Source organism: Diaporthe batatas (genome assembly GCF_019321695.1).
Source record: "Diaporthe batatas strain CRI 302-4 chromosome Unknown Contig00016, whole genome shotgun sequence".
NCBI classification, from domain to species: Eukaryota; Fungi; Ascomycota; class Sordariomycetes; order Diaporthales; family Diaporthaceae; genus Diaporthe; species Diaporthe batatas.
In genome coordinates this window covers 1,059,610-1,084,150 of record NW_025408563.1, presented here as the reverse complement: position 1 = coordinate 1,084,150, position 24,541 = coordinate 1,059,610, and the positions used below count along the sequence as shown (strand labels likewise).

The window sequence follows — 24,541 nt, the reverse complement described above, 5'->3', positions numbered from 1 at the left end:
GTACATTGCATCGTGCGTGTTGGTTGCTGCCATTGAGTGAGTTGGATGATGTGCGATGCAGGCAGGAGACAATAACAAGTATGGACCTGGGTAATACGTAGATTATTATGCACGGTAGAAATCATGCCCAAGTCTACCGTGTTTGTTTTGGCCTCCAGTTGATGATGATCGATAGCCAAAGATGAGATGAAGGAAACAGAACACAAACCAGACGGGCGGCATGAATGCACGTGCCACCTCTCATTCCGACCCCCGCTGCGTGGCCGTTGCCGTTGCAGTTGCAGTCTGTGGCGTCCTGGCTGCAATGCATTGCTGCAAGCCTTGTTGTTAGCGTTGCCGTGCCGATGCCGCTGGTGCTCCTTTGTTTTTCTCTGGTATGACTCCTCCTCTTCCTCCTCCCACTCTCAGCCACTGCCGTAGTGGGCTGGCTGGCTGGGCTGGGCTGAGTGGGAGAGGAGAGGGGGTTCAATGGGGCGGGGGAGGGAGCAGGGGCCCCACCTGAATTTAAGGGCGCAACCACCTTGAATGTTGTGTGTGTGTGTGTGTTATGTGCCCAGTCTGTGTGTGCCTGTGCCTGTGCCTGTGCCTGTGCCTTGCAGGTCTGGTCTGTTCGGGCTTGCACTACTGTAACTCCTAGACTGCAGTAAACTGCAGCAGGTACAGAGGTAGACGGGAGCTGTACGGAGCTTAGGTAGAGAGTGCAGTAGGCTGGGCATGTCTGTCTCGTCGCGTCACCGTCAAAGCGCAGCCGTTGGCCGTCGCCTCTCCCACTTCCTGAGATGGTCCAATATTACGTGCACATGCCCTCCTCGTCCGCCTGTGTCCCTCCCTCGCTCCTCTAATCTAATCTAGCGGGCACACCCACACCCACACCCACGCCCATACCCACACCTAATCATTGCGCCGTAGTCCCTCCACTCCTGCTGCGCCCGAGTTGCATCACCGACTGCGACACTCCCCTATTATTGCCCAGCGCTGCTCACCCGGCCAAAAAGAAAAGGATCCGCGAAACACGAGACGAGACGAGCCGGCGAGACACGGTCCAGACGGCCGAGATTCGATCCCACATTTTGACTTGCCGTTCCGACATCTGTCGACCTGTCGACCTGTCGAACCATCCAAATCAGGCACAACCCCAACACAACACAAGCCAAAACAACACAACAAGACAAGACAACATCGCACAAAACCCACATTCCTCCCTGCCCCCCTCCCCCTCTTGTGCAGCCAGCCCCAGCTGTGCAACCCTCCGATGGGATCTCCTCTCTCGCCAATGCACCACGCGGCACCAAATGGTACTGCCACGTACGCCGACGACATGGAAGACCAATTCGAAGACGCCCTCGAGTCCCATACCCACTCCTCCTCCCCCCTCCAGCAGCGCCGCTCCACCGGCAGCGACAGCCTGGATGGCGCCAGCTCACCCTTTGTCGCCGGCGCCGACGACCACGCCAGCCAGTCCTCCAGCCAGTCCTCCAACCAGGAGAACGTCTCGCCCTCAAAGGACAAGCGCCGCTCCAGGATCATGTCCGGCTCCGAGATCTCGCCCCTCAAGATGCTGCAGCGCTCCAGCACCGACGGCCCAATACCAGAGGCCGACGAGAAGCTGGCCCCGCCCGCCCCAAAGAGCCCGCGAAAGTCCGTCTCTCCCATGCGCCGCTTCCCCGTCAAGATCAACAACTCCATCGACTCCACAACAACGAGGTCCCGGCCGCAGTCCATGCATGCTGCTCCCCGGGAGCGCCACATGAGCTACTCCGAAGACCCATCCTCCTCCTCCCCGCCTGCAGCGACAACATCATCGACCACCACATCAACAACAAATGGCACCACACAAGAGAGGGAGATGACCCTCGAGGAGGCGATCGCACAGAACCCGGGCGTAAAACATGCAATCGAGATATTCGAGGACTCTATCAGTAGCATAGATGACGATGACGACGACGACAGCGGCCCCGACGGCGAGGGCCCCACCGTCAAGGGCCCTATGGATGCCCCGACACCGCCCAGCGACACCCACGACGAGACTGCAGGCGACGAGACCATGATGAGCACCTTCAGCAACTTCTCTGCCATTCCCAACATGACCACCTTTGCCCGCCTGGGCGGACGCACGCCAACGCAGATGGCACGCGAAGACCCACGCCGCGAGTCCAACTCCACTAACCTGCTTGACTTTACCGACAACCTGCGTTTCCCTGGCGGAGGCCGTACCTCCCCCACAAAAAATCTGTCCATGGCCGACGCCAAAAAGACACCCCAGCGCCAAAACATCGCGAACCTCCTCGACTTCGACATCCCTCCAATGCCCACCCCACGCAGCCTCCCGAGCATCACCGCCCGTGAGCTTGAGAGCCTAAAGTCCAATTTCATGTCAGAGATCAGCGGCCTGAGGGCCACCCTCAGCGGTAAAGATGCCGAGGTCATCTCGTTGAAGACAGCCCTTGGTTCGGCCGAGAAGCGCGCCGGCGAGACGATGGAGGCGCTCCGCGAGGAGCGCAGCATGCGGGAGCAGTATTCCGAGGAGAAGGACATGTGGGAGAAGCGCGGCCGCGAGATGGAGACGGTGCTGCGCCAGGTCAAGGAGGAGATCATGAAGACGAGCCGGGAGCGCGAGGAGTTCGAGTCCAAGCTCGAGGAGTCCGAGGGCCGCCGCGAGGCCGCCGAGATGATGGCCCAGGAAGCAGAGGCTAGGATGGCCTCCATGCGAGCACGCGAGGCCAGCGCCGAGGCCCGCGCCGAGGCGGCGGCATCACCTGGGGGTCTTAAGAACGCTGGCAACCGCGCGTCACAACGCGAGATAGAGATCGCGGTGGAGAAGGTGGCTAGGGAACTCCACGCCGCGTACAAGAAGAAGCACGAGGACAAGGTCGCCGCGCTGAAGAAGACGTACGAGGGCCGCTGGGACAAGAAGATCAGGGAGCTCGAGGGCCGCATCGGGGACCTGGCCAAGGAGAACGAGGAGCTGAAGCTCGGGCGCGACGCCACCATGACCAAGGTCGAGCTCGAGAGGGCCGCCGTCGAGGAGGAGCGCAAGGCGCAGGCCATCAAGGACTCGGCCCAGATCAAGGAGCTGCAGGCAGAGGTGGAGAAGCTCGAGGCCGTCGTCCGCACCGTGCAGGACGACAACGCCGACCTGCGGCAGCAGCTCGAGAGCGAGCGCGTCGAGAAGGGCGAGCTGGTCACCCTGGCCGAGGAGCTGATGCAGATGCAGGCCCAGCAGCAGAGCGTCGCCGCCCAGCAGCAGCAGCAGATCGAGCAGCAGCTCCAGGAGAAGCAGCACCAGCAGCGCCGCGAGCCGTCCCCCCAGCAGCAGCACCACCCCGCCGTGACGCCCAAGCGCGTCCCGCAGCGGGCCTCGGCGCCCCCGCCGGCTCGGACCAATAGCCAACACACCACCACGGCGGGCGGCTTCTCGCGGCCCTCGACCATGACGCCCAAGAAGGCCGGCGGCGCCAGCCCCAGCGGGATCCCCGGCACGACCAAGTCGGGCTACCGCAACAGCATGATCGGACGGCCTGGTGGGGGTGGCCCACCACCACTGTCCGGGCTGAAACCCCCCGGCGGCGGGACCAAGATCGGCGGCGGCGGCGTTATCGGCGTCGCGCCCGCGCACCACGGGCGGACGCAGAGCAACCATACCGGCATCGCGCGCCCCGGGAGCGGCCTCGCGCGGCCCGGCGGGCTGATGAGCTCCATCCAGCAGATGGGGAGCTACCGGGGGGCCGGCGGGCGTGGGGAGTAGGGGTCCTCGCGGCGGCGGCCTGCGTCTTGTAACCGGTGATTCTTTCTAATGGAATGGATGTGGTGTGTGTGTGATGGGGAAGGGGGGGGGTTGGAGATGAACGAACAGGAAGGGGTTCGCTGCCTGTAGAGGGAGAGAGTGTGTGTGGTGGTGGTGGTGGCTGGCTATTTTGATTGCGTGCGTGCGTGCGTGCTGGCGTGCTGATGGGTTCTCCCCGGGGGGACTGCGTCCTTCTCTATGTTTGGGTGGGCCCGATGGACTATGATTTGATGTCGTTATGAAAAGAACGGGTGAGAGAGAAAAGCAAAGATTCGGATATGAATTTTGTTTGGGTGGTTGTTGTGGTGCGCGTGTGCTATGGTCGCACGGCACGCAGGCTGACTTGTTATTATGTGCCCCGTGAGGAGGTGGGGGGAGGATTGCATGAGTTGCATGGGTTGAGTGAGCGATCGAGGCGAGGCGATGGAAAGCGAGACCTGGCGGCCTCGAGTGAAACCGACAGACAGACAGACAGACAGACTGTGATACTCACTCAAGTCGAAGCGGCTGGACTGTACATAGAGAGACACTTACTTGAGCGGGGCCCAGAACCTCACCCGGCTGCCGGTTGGGTCTCTTGTTGGATGGAGTTGTTACTGTCTCTTTTCTTCCCCTCTATCTTTTTTTCCGAGACTTCTTCAGGATACCTACATACCTTAACTACCTACCTACTTCTACTCGATACAACCAACCCTTCGTACTTGTCATTGGTGCTGGTCTTTTGTAGGAATGCATCTTGTCACAACCGCCTTGATCCGTGGTGGCGTCCGGTAGAGTTTGGCTTATTTTCGGGCTTGCGGGTTCAGTTGCTTGCTGGCTATCTGGCTGATTAGGGTGGCTCAGTTGGCGTCGGCGTCGATCTTTGAGCGAACCACCTCCCTTCTGGGCTTGCTTCTACGTGCTTGCAACGGATAGGCGGTATCAAGTGCTTGCTACTAGGAGGTGCCACAGTTGGTGAAAGAGACTCGGGTTGCATTGGTGTGAAGCAGCTCGACGTTCTGCCCTTGTCCTCTGGTGTGCCCCTCTCTTTGCGCGTGATGATTGTTGTTTCCCAGCGTTGGAGCGGTTTGTTTATGGACCCGTGGCATGTGATTGGCTCTGCAGCGGGGCCAACTCGCGTAGGGGCACTTGGTAATCCTATATGAGGTTGGTTATCTTGTGGTAGATGACCCTATAGGGTGATTCCCTGAGTCGGATATCTCATCGGAGGTTATTCTATTGGAGGTAGGGTAGAAAGTATTACCTATATGGTCAACTATATAGATGCTGTGGCTGAGTAGTGGAGGGTCGAGTGAAGCTTATGATGGCGGTGATTGTTATCTCTTACTTGCTTCTCACTTTGTTCTGCTTATGGTAAGCATGATACGATGTCACTTACAATAATACTTGAGTAGCTTCCGTCTGCTGCTTTCAACGTCTGGGGTCCGTATAAAAGTAGGGCGTCCGGTAGTTACGACAGATCGCTATCATCCTCAGAGGGTCACATGGGAGTAACGGTGAGTACCAAAATTGTTGTAAATTCAGAAATCATCGAAGCTTCTACTGCATTCTCAACCGCTTGTATAAGGGCTGAGCCCTCTCCCTTGAGCAAGAATCAGCCGCGATGCGGTCGCTTCATGCTCGCAGTGACTCCCTTCTCCCGATTGGTCCTCTATCCTGCGGTCGATGAGAATCACAACTGCAAGCATCGCTCAGCGAAATTTGCAGCGCTCCACCTTCAGTCCTGTGTTTTTGAGGCATATTCTGAATGATTCTGGGGGAAGCCCGCCACAAAGAAGCCTGTCCCACTCGTCAAAGGAACGGGGGAACCAGTTTGACAACAGTGTGATAGTCCGCTTCGAAGGGGAGCCAAGAAAGGAGCGAAGCAGCCAAAGAGACCGGGCCCGGTCTTGCAAATCGACTACAACGAGCCCATGGCACTCCGCCACACAACACAATCGGCCGAGAACAAAGACCCATTCCGGTACTCCGACACCATTGACCATGGGCAGTGAATCTTGGTCGCATGCTAGGTAAGAAAGTCGGAGGATATCTTGACCATGAACTTGTAGCTCGGGTGGCGGTATTTCATTGGATAGGGGCAGGTTACTGAGTCCGACTAGGCGGCTCTCGGCACTCGAGAGCACCCTCCTAAAGGCGGTGAGGTGGTTTCGCACGAGAATGCTGCGCATGGAGGCAAGACCACCACGGTGATGGTAACTGACAGCCTTCATTCGCTCATCCCATGCATCTCGGATTTCGATCTGCCGGTCGGATGCTACGCGAAAGATGATCACCATGAAAAGCACATCCTCGGTCCGGTTGGGTGGAAGAAGATCTGCATCCAGCGTTGGGAAGAAGTAGGGGTACCCATCTGCCTTTGATGCTGGTATGAGGTAAATTGAAACGACATTTGGAGTCTGAGCATGACTGACGTTAGCGAAGCGTTCCCTCTGGAGGAAGTGGTTGAAGACTCGATCGAATTCGGGCTTGTCCGTTTCAGCCGTGGGCATCAGCCTGAGTATAATTACATCTAAAGAGTTGATGCCATCGCAGTGTATGAGGAATGTCATTTTGTCGCTTATGGGGTCTTTCACAGCATGACTTGTAACCCAATACTCATCGGGCACCAATGATTTCCAATGTCCCGTCACGGTGTCCGGCGTCTTGGTTACACTGACAAGCTGAGCCACGGTCGATAGGGTTGCGTCCATATGTATACGCGCACCGGTCCACAATTTGCGTTTCACAGGCTGCGCGTCAGTCTGTTTGGTGCCATTGGAGATGTCCTTGGACTGGGCAGCGCTAAGTAAGGTAGGTAGGACGATGCGTACTGGGCCGGGTCTCGCAGGGTGGCACGGTTGACGGCATGCTTGGGAGGAGGGAGTGAACGTCGCTTCTGGGCATGCACATCCTCGGAGGCCAGAGTATCAGTTCCGGCCTTTCGCTTATTGCCGCTTGCTCCTTCAGCCGGTCCCGCATGTTCCGGGGGTCCGTGAGATACGGGCTGGGAAGAGAACGCCCGGTCAAATATCTCCGACAATTGCTCAGCTGCAATGCGGACGGCATTTTGAGGGGTGTTCAGCCTCTTGGCATCGGCAATCATGGAGTCGAAATCTGCCTTGAAAGAAGTGAACGAATTATAAGCCCCCTCGGCAAGCTTCTCTTTCATGGTGCCGAGGTTCATTGGCCCGACCTTGGCATCACGACTTGCGAGGGTAAGCGGGTCCATAGCATTCAGAAAATATTGGTTGGAGCCCCAGTTCTGCGTCGTGTCCATGACCTCGTCCAAAATGCTGTTACAGCGCAGCCTAACGATCAGCTTGTTTCTCGTAGCGCTGCTACTGGCTTGATGGTCAGAGTGCTGAGGACGGGCGACGGAGTCATCCGTTCGTAATCTAGACGCTCTGTGCTCCGCACTGCCCTGTTCACCAGGGACAGGGGTGGAGGACTTCGATTGGGTCACGGTTGGCTGCTGTGCAGAGGAAGGGGCCAAAGAACTCATGTCGTCGTTGATACGGTTGAACAGAGACTTGAAAGTTCTCAACTCCACCTCAGCACCCGAGTATCGCTCTGTAGCGACTTTAAGATCAGCCTCAAGACGCATATTTCGTTGCTCAGCAGTCTTCAAGCGTTGTTGGATGTCTGCGGATTCGCTCCTGCTCAGCTCGAGCTCACCTTCAACAAGGGCCTTGCTCTCGTTGATAGCCTCAATTGTAGTAGAAAGCCTGTTGCATTTTCGCCGAAGGCCACTGTTATCCCGTTCCGTGGCATTCAAGTTCCCAACAAGGTCCACAACACGACGCAACGACTCTGCTAGCTGGCTCTTTGACTGGCAAAGATCAATCTTGGTCAATCCATGATTGCGCTTCTCAAAAGCGAGCATGGTCGTCACTTCGTTGTTCTTGGTCTCGTCAAGCTTTTTAGTCAAATCGGCCACACGCTGTTGCTCTTCTTGTAGTCTACGTTCGATCTCATCTCTGTTCTGGTATGACTTATTCAAGGCATCTTCGACGTTGTCGATGAGAGCCTGTTGGCTTTCTTTGAAGGATCTTTTCAAAGAGTCGATTTTCGTTTCATGCTCTCGAACAACAGTGAGAAGCTTGTCACGTTCGGTATTGAGAATTCGTTCCAGCTGCGGTGTTTGAGCCTTCGCTCGTGCAGGTGGTGACTGAGGTGATGCGTCCATCTGTGATCTGGTGTGTCATAAAGTAGCGAGTACCCTTTGCAAGCAGGAGGACAACTTCGGGCTGCTGTGCTTAGAGGCTCCCCAGATGAGGCAAAGAAGGGGAACCTTTGTCGCGGTTCTGAAGGCAAACGCAGATGCTAACTGTAAAAGTTGGCACGGGGGAAAAAAGTATGAGTGTGGTACAGAGCACTTGAGCAAACGAAATCGGAGGCTTTCGCAATAGCTCAGTGTTGAGTAAGTACTCAAAAGGCTTCGGGTGGTGACATAGATTCCAATGGCAGCTGCTTGATTGCTTCAGAAGGTGTCGAGAATGGAGACTTCGGTGATGAGTAGGCACAGGTCAAGCTGAGTGGCGCCTGAGATGCGAGAGTGTCATGAACTGTGATACTGGTAGAGGTTGGCAAAGTTTGGCAGTTGCAAACGCAAGATACCGCAAAGCCGAGGGAACCTTGGCGTTGAGAAGGCAAGAGATGTGAAAACCAATTCAAAACTTCAGAGCTTCGGCCGCCCCTCAATAGCGCGATGCGCCTCGCCTTTCTCCTCAAAGTACTGCCGGATAGCGCCCTTGGCCGCGTCAACAACACCAGCGTCCTCAACGGTACTGGGCACGTTGACGTTCTTGTCAAACTCGCCGTGGACGGCGTTCTCGAGCAGCTCACGCAGAACCCTCCGTAGGGTCTTGCCTGACCTCGTCTTGGGGATGATGGGTTTTGCAGCCGAAGTGGTCCTGATCATGCCACCAAGTGAGGCGATGGGGCCTACTTGGGTGCGGACGAGCTTTTGTATCTCAGAAAGCAGCTGGTTGTCGTCGAGAGTGCTGGATGATGAGCTGAGGACGAAGGCAAACGGTAGCTGGCCTTTCATGGAGTCGGGGATACCAACTACGCATGCCTCGGTCACTTGGGGATGGGAAGTGATCGCTTGCTCCAGCGTGCCTGAAGGTAGTTGTGAGCCAAGATGAAGCAGGGAGTTGTTGGTGAGGGAGAGAAGAGATTGAGAGAGGAACGGCCGGCAGAGAAGATGTCGGAGAGAGAAGCTCTTGGGGGAAGGCGAGGAGGCAATAAGTGGGAGAGGAGGCTGAGAAAGGGAAGACTGGGGGTAAGAGATGGGAGACAAGAGACCGAAAGCCAAGAGATGAGAAGGTAAGAGGTAGGGAGATAGGAGTCTGGGACACAAGAGACTGTAGGGCAAGACACTGGATGGCAGTGGTAGAAGGGAAGGTAGTGAGAGGAATGATGAGAGGGAAACAGGGCCAATAGATGAAGAGGCAGGCTCAGATAGGAACTTACCAGTGCTTAAGCGATGGGCAGCCACGTTGATGATGTCGTCTGGAGAAAGGTTTGCTTAGATGGAAGTCACCACAGCATAAGGGAGTCTGGACAATTAACTCACCAGACCTGGCCATAATATGGATGTAACCATCTTGGTCCACAATACCAGCATCACCAGTGTCCAGCCACTTCCCGTTGAACCTCTTTAAATATCCGCCATAAAACCGCTCCTCATCCTCCCACAGTGTCCTGAACGCAGTCGGGGCCAGGGGAGTCTTGAGAACAATATTGCCCATCTTGCCCTTCCCCAGCTCATTACCTTCATCGTCCACCACTCGCACGTCAAACCCGGGCATCGGCTTTCCAGCACTACCAGGCTTGATAGCCAGTGGCTCTTTTGCCTCAAGCTTGTTGACAACATGAGGAGTCATTGAAATCCCTGTCATGGGCGAGCCAGACTCAGAAGACCACCAGTTATCGATGACCTTCGCACCACCCAACTTATCGTCGCCATACTTGCCCAGCAGCTTCTGATACATGGTGATGATGGCTGGTTCGGATCGCTCTCCTGCGAGGAACATCGCCCTGAGGGATCTCAACCCTCCTCTCTCACCGATTTTGGTGATATGTTTGTTCTCCGGGTCATCCTTGCGTATGGCGCGAAGCGCGGTGGGCGCCGTAAACATGGCATTGACTTTGTACTCCTCGAGCATTCGCCAGAATGAACTAGGGTCAGGGGTGCCAACTGGCTTGCCCTCGTATAGGACCGTGGCGGCCCCGACGAGTAGAGGACCGTAAAGTGTATAGCTGTGAGATACGACCCAGCCAATATCGCTGAAGCACGCCATCTGTTCAGGCATTATCAGTCAGCCCACAAGTATTGCGGCATTCAGTCAAGATACTTACAACATCACCTGGCCCCTGAATACCGAACATCTGCCTCATGGACAGGCTCAAGCCGACCGCATGGCCCGCGGCATCTCTCACCACACCCTTCGGCAGCCCAGTCGTGCCGCTGGTGTAAATCACATACACCCCATCGCTCCCCTTCACAGGGACGCACTCGTCAACCCTCTGCCCCCTCATCTTCGCGCTCCTCACAAGCCGGTTCCAGTTCCTTTCCCCCTTCTCCCGGACAAGCGGGTGCCAAGCCAGCTGCTCGCGCTGCCAGACGATCGTCCTGGGCGTCTTCCACGCCGCCAGCCTCTCCGCCTCGACGATGTAGTCCCGGTACGGGATCGGCGGCTTGTTCCCGTCGATGCCGCAGGACGCGGTCAGGATGGCCCTCGGCCGCGACGCGTCGATGCGCTGCGCCAGCGCGGCGGGTGCGAAGCCGCCAAACACGACGGCGTGGATGGCGCCGAGCCGCGAGACGGCCAGCAGCCCGGCCAGCGCGGCGGGGATCATGGGCATGTAGACGAGGACGGTGTCGCCCCTCCGCACGCCCTCGGCCCGCAGGACGGCGGCCAGCGCGGCCACGTCGGCCAGCAGCTCCGCGTAGCTGATGCGCTGCTTGGTGCCCCCCCGGCCCGCCACGGGGCTGTCGTACAGGATGGCGGGCTCGTCGCCGTGGCCGGCGGCGACGTGGCGGTCGACGCAGTTGTAGCAGGTCGAGATCTCGCCGTCGGGGAACCACTCCCAGTGGTCGTGGGCCTTGTGCGACTTGGGCAGGGCCTTGGTGTACCTGCGCAGGACCGTGGAGGGCTTCTTGTGCCAGTGCAGGTGCGAGGCCTGCTCGGCCCAGAAGGACTCTGGGTCCGAGAGGGATGAGGCGTGGAGTTGGTCTTGTGGGTGAGACATTGTGGGTTGGGGGGTATGAGAGGGTTATGGGCTGGTGGATTGGGTGAGAATGAGGGTGAGATTGAGGATGAGAAGAGTGTGTTGGTGGGTATTAAATAGGTTTAGCTGTCCGGGTTTGTGAGGCCTACGATCGCGTCTAAGTGAGGCACCAGACACACCTGTGATTTACACAAAGACCTGAGTTGATCTATATAAATCTATCTCCCGGACGGTGAGATAGAGCAGGTCTGAGGCTCAATTATGCTTCGGGGGGCAATCTGCAAGATATACTGCCGATATATGTCCGCATGCACCGAGGTTGCCGTTCTGCAAGGGCGAATGGAGGGCTGGATGCCACTTCCCCGCATGGTCATCCTCATCCCCGGGCTGCATTACCCCAGACGAGCGACCGGGAACGGTGACTTCATCGGCTCTTTTTAAGTTTCAGGGTCCAGCTCCACCCGAGGAACCACAGGCTGTGCACTGCATCAGCCAAGTACTACCTACCGTTGAAGTCTTGCCAGATCTATGTTGTGACCACGAGTAATACTAGTACTGGATTGGCATGTCTTGGTAACACAGGCACATATAACCCTGATCCTTTTTAAAAAACCATAGTGGAGGCTACGACATCCTCTAATACATCTTAATTACCTCTTACCTTTCAATTCTATCAGTGATCCCACAAGACGCTAGACAATGTCATGGCTCAGGTGATTTATAATTCACCTGTAGCCACATAGATAGACAATTAAGCAAAGCTTATCTGCAGAAAGTTTCAATGTTACTAGAAATGTGTCATTCTGCCATTAGACAGGATTGTCTGACTACTCAACAGCCACAGCTCTATATCTAGAGAGATATCCCTCATCTCAAATCGCCAATCTTCTCATCCATATACTTCCTCCACTTGGGGCCATTTCTCAACAAAAGCCATATAAACAGATTACACGTAACCCACGACAGCAATGCCACCATGGTACATAACCAACCCACACCGATAGCGCCGATGAGCGGCTCCGTGACAATCACACCCACACAGCTAAAGATATTCCGGATAAAGTTGTTGAGCGCGATGCCGCTCGAGCTCCGCCCAGGCATGAACTCGGTGAGCATGGTGGCCGACGCCCCAAAGACAAGCATGGTCGCGAACCCGAAGAAGAAGTTGGCGGCCATGGGCGCGACCCAGAACACTCCCTTATCCGCACACCACCCGAACCACAGCATCGCGGCCGGGTACATGCTGGCGGCGAGCCACGCGTTCTCGCGCAGGCGGTCCTCGGGCAGGAAGACCAGCCTCCCGCGGGCGTCGTACCGCCCCGCCTTCTTCGCCTCGCGCACCATGATGCTGTCGACCCAGCGCCCGCCGAAGAGCGACGAGATGAAGTAGCCCAGCGAGGAAGGGGTGTACATGAGCCCCACGACGATGGTGGAGAAGCCGTAGGGCGCGCGCGAGAAGGTCCCCTGGATCGTGATGTTGAGCACGAAGAGCGCGCCGAAGGTTATCGCCGCCAGGCCCACCGTCAGCGCCACGGGCGGGAAGCGCAGGTAGACGATGCACGTGAGCGGGTCGACGAGGGCCCTGCGGAGGAGGGCGGCGGCGCGCCGCGTCTTTTGGGCGGCGGAACGGCGGGTCGGCGTGCGGTCGAGGTTGCTGCTGCTGTCCGGGTTGGTTGCTGCTGCTGCTGCTGCTGGCCTCCTGCGCGCCAGCGTCTCGGGCAGGAGGAAGACGATGCTGAGGAGGTTCAGGCCGCCGAAGCAGGTCAGGAACCACATTGTGCTCTGCCAGCCGAAGGCCTGGGCGAGGGCGCCCCCGATGATGGGCGCGAGGAGGGGGCCGGCGAGGGGGCCGAGGTAGAATATGCCTGAGGTTTTGGAAAAAGATATCAGAAAGTGTTCCAGCGTTGTCACACGCAGTGCTGATCTTGTTGCTCACTCACCCATGGCCCGGCCCCGCTCAAAGGGCTCCCACAGGTCGGCGATGGTGCCCGCGCCGACGGCCTGGACCGAGGCCGCGGCGCCGCCGGCGAGGACCCGGGAGACGATCAGCATGGCGGTTGTGCTGCTGATGGCGGTGAGGACGCTGAAGACGACCGTCAGGCTGAAGGAGACGACGTAGATTGTCCTCCGGCCCAGTGTCTCGGAGAACGATGACCTAGAAGACTGGTGAGACGGCCGGTCACACGAGGGTCCGTGGATGAATTGCGGGGACCCACCACCACAGTGGGAAGATTGACATGGCGAGCATGTAAAACGCCACGCTCAGGTTGATGATGGTTTCCGTCGTGTGGAAGTACTCGGCCATCTCCGCCAGGGCGGCTGTTAATACGCAGTCAGCAACCATGGAAGTGGAGCAGAGCCGGCGGGTTCTCCGGCCCCCGTCTGACGGAGGCCGGTGTGACAACATTGAAGACGTACGGTAGAGGATGCTGGACCCGAGCGGGGCCGTGCAGGCGGCCGCGGCCACGATAAAGGTGACCATCCACTTGGTCTTGCGCGTGTAGTCATACGGGCGCTCCACCTCGGGGATCAGGGCGAGCTGGGCAAAGAGGCCCCTCCTCTCCTTCCGGGGGACGACCACGAGGGGCCGCGACCTCGCCGACGACGCCCAGGAGTGGGGCCGGCTCAGCCCGCCCAGGCCGTCCTCGGGCGGGATGCCCGTGTTGAGGCCCTCGGGCCCCTCGGGCGCTGGGTCCCGGTGCTGGTCGTCTTCCTCGTCGTCGTCATTATCACGCTCCTCGTAGATGGATACCTCGCGGGATTTGGTCTCCACCTCGACGTGGCTGTCTGCGTCGTGTTGCGAGTCTGTGTCGCTGTCGTCGTCATGTCCTAGTGATGGTGCATTGTCGGTTGTATTTGTTTTCTTCTCCGTGTCAGTAGTGCTGGCAATTACGGCACCGCCCTCATTCTTTTCTGGGCCTGTAGCCATGGCCAAGCCCGGAAGCTCAAGCTAATAACTAGTAATGAGTTGGAGGCCGCGACCGGCGCCGGGGGGTGGACCTGAATCCGAATAGCCCAGGATGAATCCTCGAAACTGAGCGCGGGATACAATATTTCAATAAGTGCACACTAAAACTAAGTTATTGGGATAATGTAATATATACTATTGGTAAAATAGCACTCAAAATCGGGTCCTGATGTTGTATGTTGAGTAGTCTAGCCTGGACAAGAGAGTGCAAGCAGCAAGATTTGTGGTCACAAGTGGCGATGAGGAGTCCACGACGGGACAATAGCAGCAGTAGGTAGTAGCTGCAGGATCTGAAAGGCCCTAGCATCGATGATATGTGGATTCGGTAGATAGCCGGAAATAAGAGGCGAGGCACCCTCTAGGGCCAGAAACTCGGGCGTTTCCCAAGTAGGTAGGCTACTAGAGAAAAAGGGGCGATCCGGCTCTGTTTTATACCTATCCACTTTTTTCCCCCGTCGATGTCGTCCACGCAAGACTGTCCAGTGAAGATGTATTGTCTGCCGGGGGTGACCGAGTCGGATGCTGCATATTTGGGTAAGCAGGCCCGCCTCGAGGTGACGGAATCGCGCCTGACTGGCCAAGGGGGGTTTGTGCCACTCCGGCTGGGCGGTCCAGGCCTTCATCATCAACTCGAGACGGTTGGGTGCTGGGTAGCCCAGGCCGACCTCCAATAAATGCCAGATATGACTTGAGTGAAACTACTAGGACGCCGCTGGAGGAGGCAAGACCAGGTAGAGATCACTAGCTGTGTGCGGGACTTGCATGGCGACATAGGCTGGAAGTCGATCGGCAATGACGGCATCCTAGTGTAGAATGGGTGTGCCCAAGGGTTGTCGTGTACGGAGTACGGAGTATGTAGTGTATTTTGACCAACTTGACCGCCGCTGTCTTGATCCGCAGGGCGGACTCTTTCCTTTCCTAGTAGTGTGCCGAGGTCACCAGGGCTGTCTGCTGGCCGACAAGGGCAGTTGTGGACTACCCATTTTGCTCGCTGACCCCTGCGAGCAACGCCCGAAGACATGAAGATTGAGTGCTGCGCTGTTGCTGTGGCATTTGCTGGGCCAATTTGTTGATCTCCAGCTTCGCAGTGCCGTCACGTCTGCAGTTGTAGTTGCGGCTTTTGTTGTATACTATTTATTAGCCACAGCCCTAGCTGAACTATTTTGTCGTATTTGTGGCAGCGTTGGATAACGTGTGTCCCTCAATGGTCGGCGTGTAGGGATCATCCAGGGTTGCTTGGGCGGCTGACAGATTCAGTTTCGGCGCTCGCCATAAACTTGGATGCCGAACAACGCACGGACCAGACGGCAACGGCCGGCCCGGGCAGCGGCCACTCCTGCCGGAACTGGAACTGGCAGTTTCCTGAAGGTGCACCCTCGAGAAGTGATGATGAATTATGTGAGAGCTTGCAGGATAAAGAAAACATAATGTTTCATTCGATTGACCAGATCAATACCATAAACAAATCAAATAACCAACATTGCAGCTTTGGACTGCATTTGGCAGTGCATGATGGCCGTCCAGAACTCGATCGGGAAGCGACTCCGATCGTGGAGTCACACATGAAAATGACTTCACCCGAATGACTTGACTAAACTTGACTCTCGCAATCGCAGCCACAGCCACCACCCCACAACCACGAGGCAGACCATCGTTATTTTCAGCCTTGCCATATCTTGATACCCTGCCTGTGTGCTTGCCACACATATCACCAGCAGGGACTATGTCTCTCACAAACTCGAGTGCCCTCGAGGCCGCCCAGGCTGCAAAGTCAGCCTCGCACCTCCTCGCCACGCTGCCCGTCGGCGCCCGCAACGATGCCCTGACCGCCATCCACGACTCGCTGGTGGCCTCCAAGGACGCCATCCTGGCCGCCAACGCCAGGGACATGGACGCCGCCCGCCAGGCCGCCGCCGACGGGCAGCTGTCGCCGAGCCTGGTGTCGCGGCTGGACCTGGCCAAGGCGGGAAAGTGGGAGGACATGCTCAAGGGCATCCTGGACGTGCGCGGGCTCGGCGACCCGCTCGGCGTCGTCGACCTGCGCACCCGCCTCGACGACGGCCTCGTGCTCGAGCGCCTGACCTGCCCCATCGGCGTGCTGCTCATCATCTTCGAGGCCCGCCCCGAGGTCATCGCCAACATCGCCAGCCTGGCCATCAAGTCCGGCAACGCCGCCATCCTCAAGGGCGGCAAGGAGAGCACCCACAGCTTCGTCGCCATCTCCACCGCCATCTCCGCCGCCCTGGCCCCCGCGCACGTCGCCGTGCCCGACGCCGCCGTCCAGCTCGTCACCACCCGCGACGTCATCCCCCAGCTGCTCGCGCTTGATGCCTACGTCGACCTGGTCATCCCCCGCGGCGGCAACGACCTCGTGCGCTACGTCAAGGACAACACCAAGATCCCCGTCCTGGGCCACGCCGACGGGCTCTGCGCCGCCTACCTGGACCGGTCCGCCGACCCCGCCATGGCCGCCGCCGTCGCCGTCGACTCCAAGACGAGCTACCCGGCCGCGTGCAACAGCCTCGAGACCCTCCTGGTCGACGAGGGCGCCCTGGACGGCGCCGTCTTCCCCGCCGTCGCAGAGGCCCTCCTCGCCAAGGGCGTCACCCTGCGCTGCGACGCCCGGACCAAGGCCGCCGCGGAGAAACTACTACCAGCCACGGCGGGGGGCAAGGTCGAGGACGCGCGGGACGTCGACTTCGACACGGAGCACCTGGCACTCGTGCTGGCCGTCAAGGCCGTGTCCGGGGTGGAGGAGGCCGTCGCGCACATCAACACGCACGGGTCGCACCACACGGACGCCATCCTGACCTCGGACGCGGCGCAGGCCGAGCGCTTCATGACGGCCGTCGACTCGGCGGGCGTGTACTGGAACGCGTCGACGCGCATGGCCGACGGCATGCGCTATGGCTTCGGCACCGAGGTCGGCATCAGCACCAACAAGATCCACGCCCGCGGCCCCGTCGGGCTCGAGGGCCTGACCATCTACAAGTACAAGGTCCGGGGTACCGGCCACGTGTCGGCTGTGTACGGCGAGGGCGAGGGCAAGAAGCGCTTCCTGCATGAGAAGATGGCTTTGTAAGCGGGGGCTGGTTGTTATACACATGGGATATAGGTTGAGACATGGCGTTCAGGGTCGGAGAAAAGTGCCTGCGAGTCTGAAAAGGAATAGGGCTGCCGGGAGGGGCAGCAGGGGACTCAATTATCACGAAATACACTTTTGATATTTCCAATTCCACGTACTATATACCCACACCTCTCGATATCCAACTTGCCCGCTCAAGGCACAGTGCAGATGATCTTGCCCCTCGTGACATTCCTCTCCATCAGCCGGTGCGCCTCCTGGATCTCGTCCATCCCGTAGACCTTGTCGACAAAGACCTTGAGCTCGCCGCCGGCGATGGCCGGCACGTCCTGCTCGAGCCTGTCCCGCAGCCGGCCCTGGTACTCCTCGTCGCGCGCCCGCAGCGTGCTGCCCTCCCAGCGGATGCGCTTGTACAGTATCTGCGCCACGTTGAGGTCCCTGAGCTGCGCGCCGCCCATGAAGGCCAGCTGCACGACCCGCGCCTCCCGCGCCGCGCAGTCCAGGTTCTTCTGCACGTAGTCGCCCGCGATGTAGTCCACGATCAGGTCCACGCCCGCCCCGCCCGTGGCCTCCAGCACGCCCTTGGACCAGTCGTCCTCCTTGTAGTTGAACGCCCTGGTGGCCCCCAGCTCCTTCTCGACGAACTCGCACTTCTCCGCGCTGCCGGCCGTGGCGAAGACGTTCTTCGCGCCCGCCCGGATGCTCAGCTGGATCCCCGCGATGCTGACGCCGCTCGCGCCCGCGTGCCACAGCACCGACTTGCCCCTCAGGTCCTCGAACCCGCCCACAAAGTGCAGCGCCTGCGTCGCCGTGATGAACGTCTCGGGGATCCCCGCCGCAGCCTCCCACGACAGGGCCGCGGGCTTGCGCAGCAGCATCTTGGTGCTGGCCGCGATGTACTCGGCGTAGGCGCCGCCGTACGCGAGGCCGAAAACCTCGTCGCCTACCTTCAGGCCGCGGCAGTGGTGCGCCTCCTCGGAGCCCAGGGCCTCGATGGTGCCTGAGAACTCGACGCCCATGATGGGGCCCGCCTGTGGCGGGAGGGGGTAGTTCCCTTGCCGCTGGATCAGGTCCATGCGGTTCAGCCCGAAGGCCTTGATCCGCACCAGGGCCTGGTGCGCTGCCGGCGTGGGCTTGGGGACCTGGTCGTTGATGTAGAGGGCTTCGATGGGGCCCTTGCCGCCCTTGATGTCTGGGGTGGGTGTGAGCTGGGGGTCTTCGCGAGGGGGGTTCTGGAGGATGGGATGTGGGCGGGTGAGGGCCTGACTTACCGACTGCTTTCATGTACTCGGGCATCTTGGCTGTCCTTCGATAAGTTGAATGAGGTATCAATTGGGTGTTCTCTTGGCTTCTGTTTTAGGTTGGCTGTTGATACCTTTGGTGCCTTCGTCGAGTGTCGTTCAACGAGGATGAGGAATGACGTCGAGATGGGTGCTGGTGAGGGGATCTGAATTGGAAAAGTTACCGTTGAATTTGTAGTCTATATTGATCCTGGGGGCCTGAAGGACAGGACATTGAGATGACGTTATCACGACTTCCGCTCTGAGCTTACTAATTGCCTTGCTGCGGGTTTTGCTACTGTGTAGAACTGCCATCAGTCGGGGTAGAAATGCCTCCGGAACGGCCCGGGTTGACCCAGAGGGTGGGGTCGGTCGACAAACGGAGAACGGGGCACGACCAGAAAAGCCTCGGCACCCCGGTCGCGTCGGATCAACACCACCGGCGACGGACATTGAGCGAAAACACCTGTCGCTCGCCATCCCACATTTTTCTTCTTCCTTCTAGTACCTTCTGATCGATCTTGCTATTTCGGGTACATATCAGCATTTCTCATTGCGTGATTGGACCGCACACGCCCTCAGATATGGCGATTAAGAACAAAACCACCTCCCGTCGGGAGGTCGAGGAGAAAGCACGGTTCTAAAGTTGAGAGTTGACATCAATTTTTGGTTTCCAGTACAATCCGCATCATAGACACCTGAATTTCTACATATCCAGTTCATATCGTTCTCCCATTCAGCTGTCACGCAAGATTTCGTGCATCACACGCAGAATAGATCTTCTCCAATCATATTCGTCAGGCTTGGCGTCTTTGATCTCCCAATCTTCATTGTTTACTGCTTCCTGGTCTCTCTGGAAGAAGGTTTGTCGATTTTCAATCAGTTTCTGCTGTAGTTGATTCAGAGACTTGACGTTCTGCCGGGAGAACACAGGTGCTTTCTTTTCGAGACATTCCCTCCATTGTGCGAAGTCAATGTCCCAGATGGCGCCCTCTGACACGAGGATTTCGGCTGAACGGAGGCAAGTATCCAGGCGTTTCATGTAGTCAATCTCGGCCTCATCCCCGTGTGCGCCTTTTAATACTGTCTGTAGAGGAAAATCAAGTGCAAGTCTGTTGTAAATTGACCAGCCGTTGCTGGGTGTCGGGAAGTAGATATTGGCATTAGCGCCGCGCTGTAGAAGCATGCCAATAATGTCCGGTGCGCGGGGGTGGACCGAGGCTGCAGCTGCACCGAGTGCAGTGGTGTATTCGTGGTCAAAAATTGCATTCGGATTTGCGCCGCGCTCGAGATATTCTTGAGCTGCGTCATTCAGGCCGGCGTGCGCAGCAGCAGCAAGCGCGATGTTGAGGCGCTTGCCCGTCAAGTTGTCGAGATTAGCACCTGCTTGTTCGAGCGCTTTGATAATTGAATCAGCCGGATATGGAGTATTGTAATTCCAGTTCAGAATTGTCCAGAAAGCAGCACCAATAGCGTCACCGTAGCACCCTCCCACCTGCAGGTTCACATCGGCGTTATGCTCAATTAGCAGCTGAGTGTCTTTCTCACTACCCGAAATGACAGCTTCGATCAAGGCAGAGGTGGTGTCGCCGTACAGAGTGTACGTCTCGTTGAGGTCGGGTGCCGGATCATGCTCAAGCAGTTTCTTTAATACCAACTCGTGTCTGTCGAACGTGCATACTTCTCCTACGTGCCTGGCTCTGACGCGCGTCTGGGGCTTGTCAATAAGTAGACAAACAAACGAATCGAGTTGGTCCCTCCTTGCAGCAGATAAGTGGCTTAGGGAGGCTTCAACGGCATCATCATAGACGGCAGATCTGCCGGTTCTCAAATCCTTAAATCGCATGTTCACATCTGCACCCTGTTCCAATAACTGGACAACTAAGTCTTTCCATCCGTAATGTAAAGCCGCCGTCAATATAGTCCCATCTTTTAGAGGCGTATCTACCTTCACGTCTGCTTCAAGCATCACTCTGATCGTGTCTTCTGATTGGAAATCGTAGATGCTGACTTCAGACAGACCTCTGTTTGTCTCGGTCCAGGCTTGGTCAGAAGTAGCACTTCGAATATGATCCAGCAGCAGTCGAAGGACCTTCAAAGACTTGGATTTGATTGCGAAAAGCAAAACATGCCCGTGGTGTCTCGTGAACGCTGAGCAAATTTCAGCGCCACTCTTAAGCACGACTTCCGCTGCTTCCTTTGAGTCGTCTATCGCTGCGGCGATAATGGGTGGCACCTCGTCATCTTTCGTAGTGCTAAGAAGATGAGTGTTTCGTTCAGCTCCGTTCTTCAAAAGACGCTCAAGGATCTTTGTCTCGTTGTGGGCACACGCTAGTGCAGTAAGCGACCACGACAGCGGCTGGGCATAATAAGAAAACCTGAAAGGCCAGTGCCATGGTTGCCACCAAATTGCGCGATACAGAGTCTCCAGATCGACACTGGAAGAGCTCAAGCACTGTTCAAGAAGAAAGGAAAACCCGAAGTAAGATGCCAAGCTGATGCGGCTCATGTTCATGTTGCCACGCGAGGGGGAGGGCAGCTTTCGTGTCGAGAAAATAGACCACGGTACGTATTGACGCCAATTGATGTCACCTGTATGCTCTACCCATTTTTCATAGGCTAGGCTCGTTGCTCTTGATTCTCCCAAGAACTTCTGTAGTGCTCGAGAAAGACAATCGGAGCCGTTGGCCTCGTGAGACTTCAGTGCGCGTAAATGTATCGGCCAGGCATGACTCGCATACTCTGCTAGAGGCTCCGTGAGTTGATCGTGAATTGATTCTTCCGCATCCAACGGTGCTCCACAAGGACACTGAAGGCCCTCAAGACTCCGAAAATTGTCGCGTGTGCCACATTTTTCGTCAGATCGACTTTCACCGAAGGTATCAAGCATTATCGTTAGGCAAATTGCCCCAGCCTGATAGTTCGCGCGGCCGTGGTTGCACCAGTCGCTTTTTTCCAGGAATTCTGCGACTGCTTGATGCGCCAGCCGCCACATGGAAGCACCGTCCTTCAGATCATTGGAAATCTCTTCATCGGTAAGCTCTTCATCGGAAAGCTCTTCATCGGAAAGCTCTTCATCGGAAAGCTCTTCATCGGAAAGCTCTTCATCGGAAAACATACCGCCCTTGTCGCGACTGCAATCCAGGCTCAAGAAATCGTGACACAGATTCGACAACCATTCTTCATCCAAGTCCCAGCGTGTGGGAACCAGACTATGGGATTCGAAGTCTTGAGAGATCGCAAATAACAACTCATCCGTAGTCAGGGGCCTCGCAGCGCACAGTACCCAACGAAGGGCTCGGTCAAGAAGTTTCTTCCGATCAGTCCCTCGCGCCGTCGCTTGTCGATATAGCTCTTCGTAAGTCTCCTCCAGAGATTTTGGAAGCTCGGCAAGGCATTCCCGTAGATCAGGCTCGGTGTCACAACGCAACAACTGCTGGATTTGGAGCGAGGCGAAAAGAAACATATCTCCGCTTTTCTCGAGAAGAGTGTCCGCAATATTGTTCTGGAGCTCCGTGGTCATTTTAGACCACCTATGATGATCTGTGATTTTTGTTCGCACGAAAAGCGCTATGTCGTCCGCATGTTGATTTTTCTCCATCTGGATCGCCGGATACTTGTCGAGATGTTGCTTGTGGAGTACCTCAGGTCTTGTTGACACAAAGATCTTGACTGGCTTGCACATTGATTTTGGAGACGCAAGATTGACTAACAGTTGGATCAAGGCCTTCTGTTCGACCTCTCCGCACTCGTCGAGTGCATCCAGTACAATTGTTGTTCTTGGGTATGTGTTGATCAGCGCCGCAAGACATTCTTCCCACTGGGAAAAAGTTGAGATTATCCCCTCCGGTCCATTAGCGGCCTCCCACAGTTGGTACACGGCTTTGTGGACGGTGTTGATTTCACCGGGTGACGTTCTCGCCCATGGCCCCGCGGCTAATTGCCGTATGATATTCCGCAAGATCCAGCACGGATCATCTGATGCATTGTCTTGTTTGTTGCAATAGAAGTAAGCGAATCCTTCAGAGTGTTGGTTTGTTGACAGGCCCTCTTGAACCCAATCGATCACGCGCGATGTACAATAAGTTTTGCCTGTCCCGACTTCGGCGTTGTGTGAGCGAAAAATTACAACTAAGGTGAGCGAAGTATCACTTACTACTACCACAGAGTACAAGGAGCTCAGAGCCTTCAGACTCGTACCATTGGAGGAACTTTCTGTCTTGGATGATCCAGTTGCAGGTGCCCTCCAACCGATTCGTCCCCTTATTGTGGAACTTTCCGTGCCTCTCAAGGGCCGGAACAGGGGACACCCACTTCAGTATCTTGTGTGTTGTCTGCACGTCCTGTATCCGTCTGAGGGCTGCCACATCATGGCCGAGCTTGCCAGTGTACGCTTGAAGCTTGCCGTTTCTCACGGCAACGCAAAAGCGGGCCCAGTATGTCTGATATGCGTCTGAAATGCTCCGGTTCACGATGTTGTTAAAACATTCCCGAGTTAGCTCGCCTTCTTGATTGAGCCTTTTGCTGGTGGACTCATAGCATTGTTGAAAAGGCTCGATGAAATCTCCGTCGGTTGGAAAAAGCTGCACCAGTAGCTTGAAGAACAGCTTGTGTAGATCACTAGCCGCCGGGGACTTGAGCTTCAGCTTGACATCAGTGCTATCAAAGATTGGCAAGTATTGCATGGGGGCCACGTCTGCCACTTGGCTTAGCATAACAGGAACCATGCTATGCTTTTTGGATGAATGGAATTCTCTGAATTCCAGGAATGCAAGCTCTGTTAAAATGTGATGAAACCCGGGTTTGCCACATTCGGCCTCAACGCGATCTCTGATTTTCGACTGGTCGGCGCCATCGACGCAGATTTGGACGACATCTTTGATAAAAGCCAGGGCTGACGGCATTCCGTAGTACCGCTCGAGGACCTCGGAGCCACACACGATGACCTTATCAACGCTAGTTGCTGTCGGTGTTACAGTGTCGTTATCCTTAGCTGGTAGTAGACAAATTTGGTTCTGAAGAATGTTGTGGACGGCGCCAGTGCCTTCGATTCTAGGGCGATGTAGAGGCATCGGCGACTGATCTGAGAGGATCTGAGCATTGATCTTTTTCAACCACGATATCATCGTTCGAACACAAGCATCATGGGCGTCGCCTTGCTCCTCGTTATCGTGTGCGTAGACGATAAATATGTTTGGTGCGTGATCAGAATTGCTGAAGAGGCTGCTGGTAGCCAGCTGATGAAGGATCTTGTCGAAGAGTAGGTCAAGGGCTTTGAGCAATTGTCAGAGGGAGCACGGAGAAAGAGAGTGATTAGAATAGATCTAGAGAGCCCATCGATCGTGAATCTCATGTTTGAAGAAGGCATGCTTACCCTGAGGTATAGATAAGGTGTCTGCTAGATCTCCCGACTCGTTGAGGAACTCCGAGAAATCCCTCTTGCGTTTGGGCGCCGCCATTGTGGAAAGTCGAAACGCTGTGTCAGAGCTCCGCGGTGATGGATTATCGAATCTTTAGATATCTCTATTACAAGAGTTGAATATTTGTGCTCAACTTGAAGCTTGGGTGATAATCTTGTGCAAAAGTGCTGTGTGGAGAATGGAATGTGCCAGCAAAACACGTACGTCTCTGGGCATTCCCTGAGATTTGGCTATTTGCTCAAGTGGGAAAACACCAGTGAGAACCTAATAAGCAGGCTTTCAGCTCTGTAGCGGGGCGGCATGCAAGGCATTTATCTGTCCTGAAGGATGACGGCTTGGCGTCAAGGCTTTGCCCAGGTGCCCGACAGGTCAGCTTCCAGTTCACTGGTCCAAAGGGGAATCTCGCCTGCAAATCAACCTGCGAGATGAACTGTACAGAGGCACGGGCCTACAAAGACAACCAATCGGTTCGTTCAGGTCGATGTTCCGTGACGCGCTGTTTCCTGCCTGCCAGTGCATCAATATTGGCATCCACTGCTCTGGCAAGGCATACTGCAAATTTCGTAGGCCCATGATCAATGCGATTGTGACAGCCAGATCATCGAGGAACTGTTTTACATGTATATTGACGGTTGGATTTCTTCACGCACATGAGCGAGAGAGAGAGAGAGAAAGAGAGAGAGAGGGAGAGAGAGGGAGAGAGAGTAAAAAGCTGTGTTGTTAGTTGTTTGGGCTAGCAGGGGTGCCTCGGCGAAGGACCTAAATGTAGGCCCCTTCGGCTGACAA

At 56.5% G+C, this 24,541-nt stretch overlaps 7 protein-coding genes across 7 annotated transcripts; 2 read left to right on the top strand and 5 right to left on the bottom strand.

Annotated features, from left to right (window-relative positions):
• Positions 1–722: 722 nt before the first annotated feature.
• On the top strand, positions 723–4,475 carry KVR01_011713 (uncharacterized protein). The gene has a single exon (XM_044786691.1). The coding sequence runs from the start codon at positions 1,253–1,255 to the stop codon at positions 3,743–3,745; it is 2,493 nt and encodes an 830-aa protein (XP_044639422.1). The 5' UTR covers positions 723–1,252; the 3' UTR covers positions 3,746–4,475.
• A 1,000-nt stretch (positions 4,476–5,475) lies between these two features.
• On the bottom strand, positions 5,476–7,952 carry KVR01_011779 (uncharacterized protein; the record flags this gene model as incomplete). The annotated part of the gene is made up of 2 exons (XM_044788504.1): positions 5,476–6,568; positions 6,598–7,952. 2 exons carry the CDS (start codon positions 7,950–7,952, stop codon positions 5,476–5,478), a joined length of 2,448 nt encoding a protein of 815 aa, XP_044639488.1.
• Positions 7,953–8,257: 305 nt separating this feature from the next.
• Positions 8,258–11,023, bottom strand: KVR01_011690 (uncharacterized protein; the record flags this gene model as incomplete). Its single annotated transcript, XM_044788431.1, has 4 exons — positions 8,258–8,887; positions 9,242–9,280; positions 9,345–10,030; positions 10,257–11,023. 4 exons carry the CDS (start codon positions 11,021–11,023, stop codon positions 8,445–8,447), a joined length of 1,935 nt encoding a protein of 644 aa, XP_044639399.1. The 3' UTR covers positions 8,258–8,444.
• An 843-nt stretch (positions 11,024–11,866) lies between these two features.
• On the bottom strand, positions 11,867–15,183 carry KVR01_011788 (uncharacterized protein). The gene is made up of 4 exons (XM_044782500.1): positions 13,421–15,183; positions 13,219–13,321; positions 12,943–13,157; positions 11,867–12,867 (listed from the first exon to the last, which is right to left on the bottom strand). Exons 1-4 carry the CDS (start codon positions 13,929–13,931, stop codon positions 11,870–11,872), a joined length of 1,827 nt encoding a protein of 608 aa, XP_044639497.1. The 5' UTR covers positions 13,932–15,183; the 3' UTR covers positions 11,867–11,869.
• A 216-nt stretch (positions 15,184–15,399) lies between these two features.
• On the bottom strand, positions 15,400–18,664 carry KVR01_011624 (uncharacterized protein). The gene is made up of 2 exons (XM_044788301.1): positions 18,327–18,664; positions 15,400–18,247 (listed from the first exon to the last, which is right to left on the bottom strand). The coding sequence occupies exons 1-2, from the start codon at positions 18,349–18,351 to the stop codon at positions 17,250–17,252; spliced, it is 1,023 nt and encodes a 340-aa protein (XP_044639333.1). The 5' UTR covers positions 18,352–18,664; the 3' UTR covers positions 15,400–17,249.
• KVR01_011766 (glutamate-5-semialdehyde dehydrogenase) lies at positions 15,694–17,052 on the top strand (the record flags this gene model as incomplete). Its single annotated transcript, XM_044782053.1, has 1 exon — positions 15,694–17,052. One exon carries the CDS (start codon positions 15,694–15,696, stop codon positions 17,050–17,052), a length of 1,359 nt encoding a protein of 452 aa, XP_044639475.1.
• A 407-nt stretch (positions 18,665–19,071) lies between the features above and the next one.
• KVR01_011737 (uncharacterized protein) lies at positions 19,072–23,997 on the bottom strand (the record flags this gene model as incomplete). Its single annotated transcript, XM_044792690.1, has 4 exons — positions 23,710–23,997; positions 22,492–23,607; positions 20,941–22,436; positions 19,072–20,694 (listed from the first exon to the last, which is right to left on the bottom strand). The coding sequence occupies exons 1-4, from the start codon at positions 23,792–23,794 to the stop codon at positions 19,072–19,074; spliced, it is 4,320 nt and encodes a 1,439-aa protein (XP_044639446.1). The 5' UTR covers positions 23,795–23,997.
• Between the last annotated feature and the right edge of the window lie 544 nt (positions 23,998–24,541).

Coding starts and splice junctions, on each gene's coding strand:
- KVR01_011713 (XM_044786691.1), top strand. CDS start 1,253: ATGGGATCTCCTCTCTCGCCAATGCACCACGCGGCACCAAATGGTACT.
- KVR01_011788 (XM_044782500.1), bottom strand. CDS start 13,931: ATGGCTACAGGCCCAGAAAAGAATGAGGGCGGTGCCGTAATTGCCAGC. Junction 13,322..13,420: donor CGGGTCCAGCATCCTCTACC/GTACGTCTTCAA, acceptor GCGTATTAACAG/CCGCCCTGGCGGAGATGGCC. Junction 13,158..13,218: donor TCAATCTTCCCACTGTGGTG/GTGGGTCCCCGC, acceptor CCAGTCTTCTAG/GTCATCGTTCTCCGAGACAC.
- KVR01_011624 (XM_044788301.1), bottom strand. CDS start 18,351: ATGCCCGAGTACATGAAAGCAGTCG. Junction 18,248..18,326: donor CGAGTACATGAAAGCAGTCG/GTAAGTCAGGCC, acceptor CACCCACCCCAG/ACATCAAGGGCGGCAAGGGC.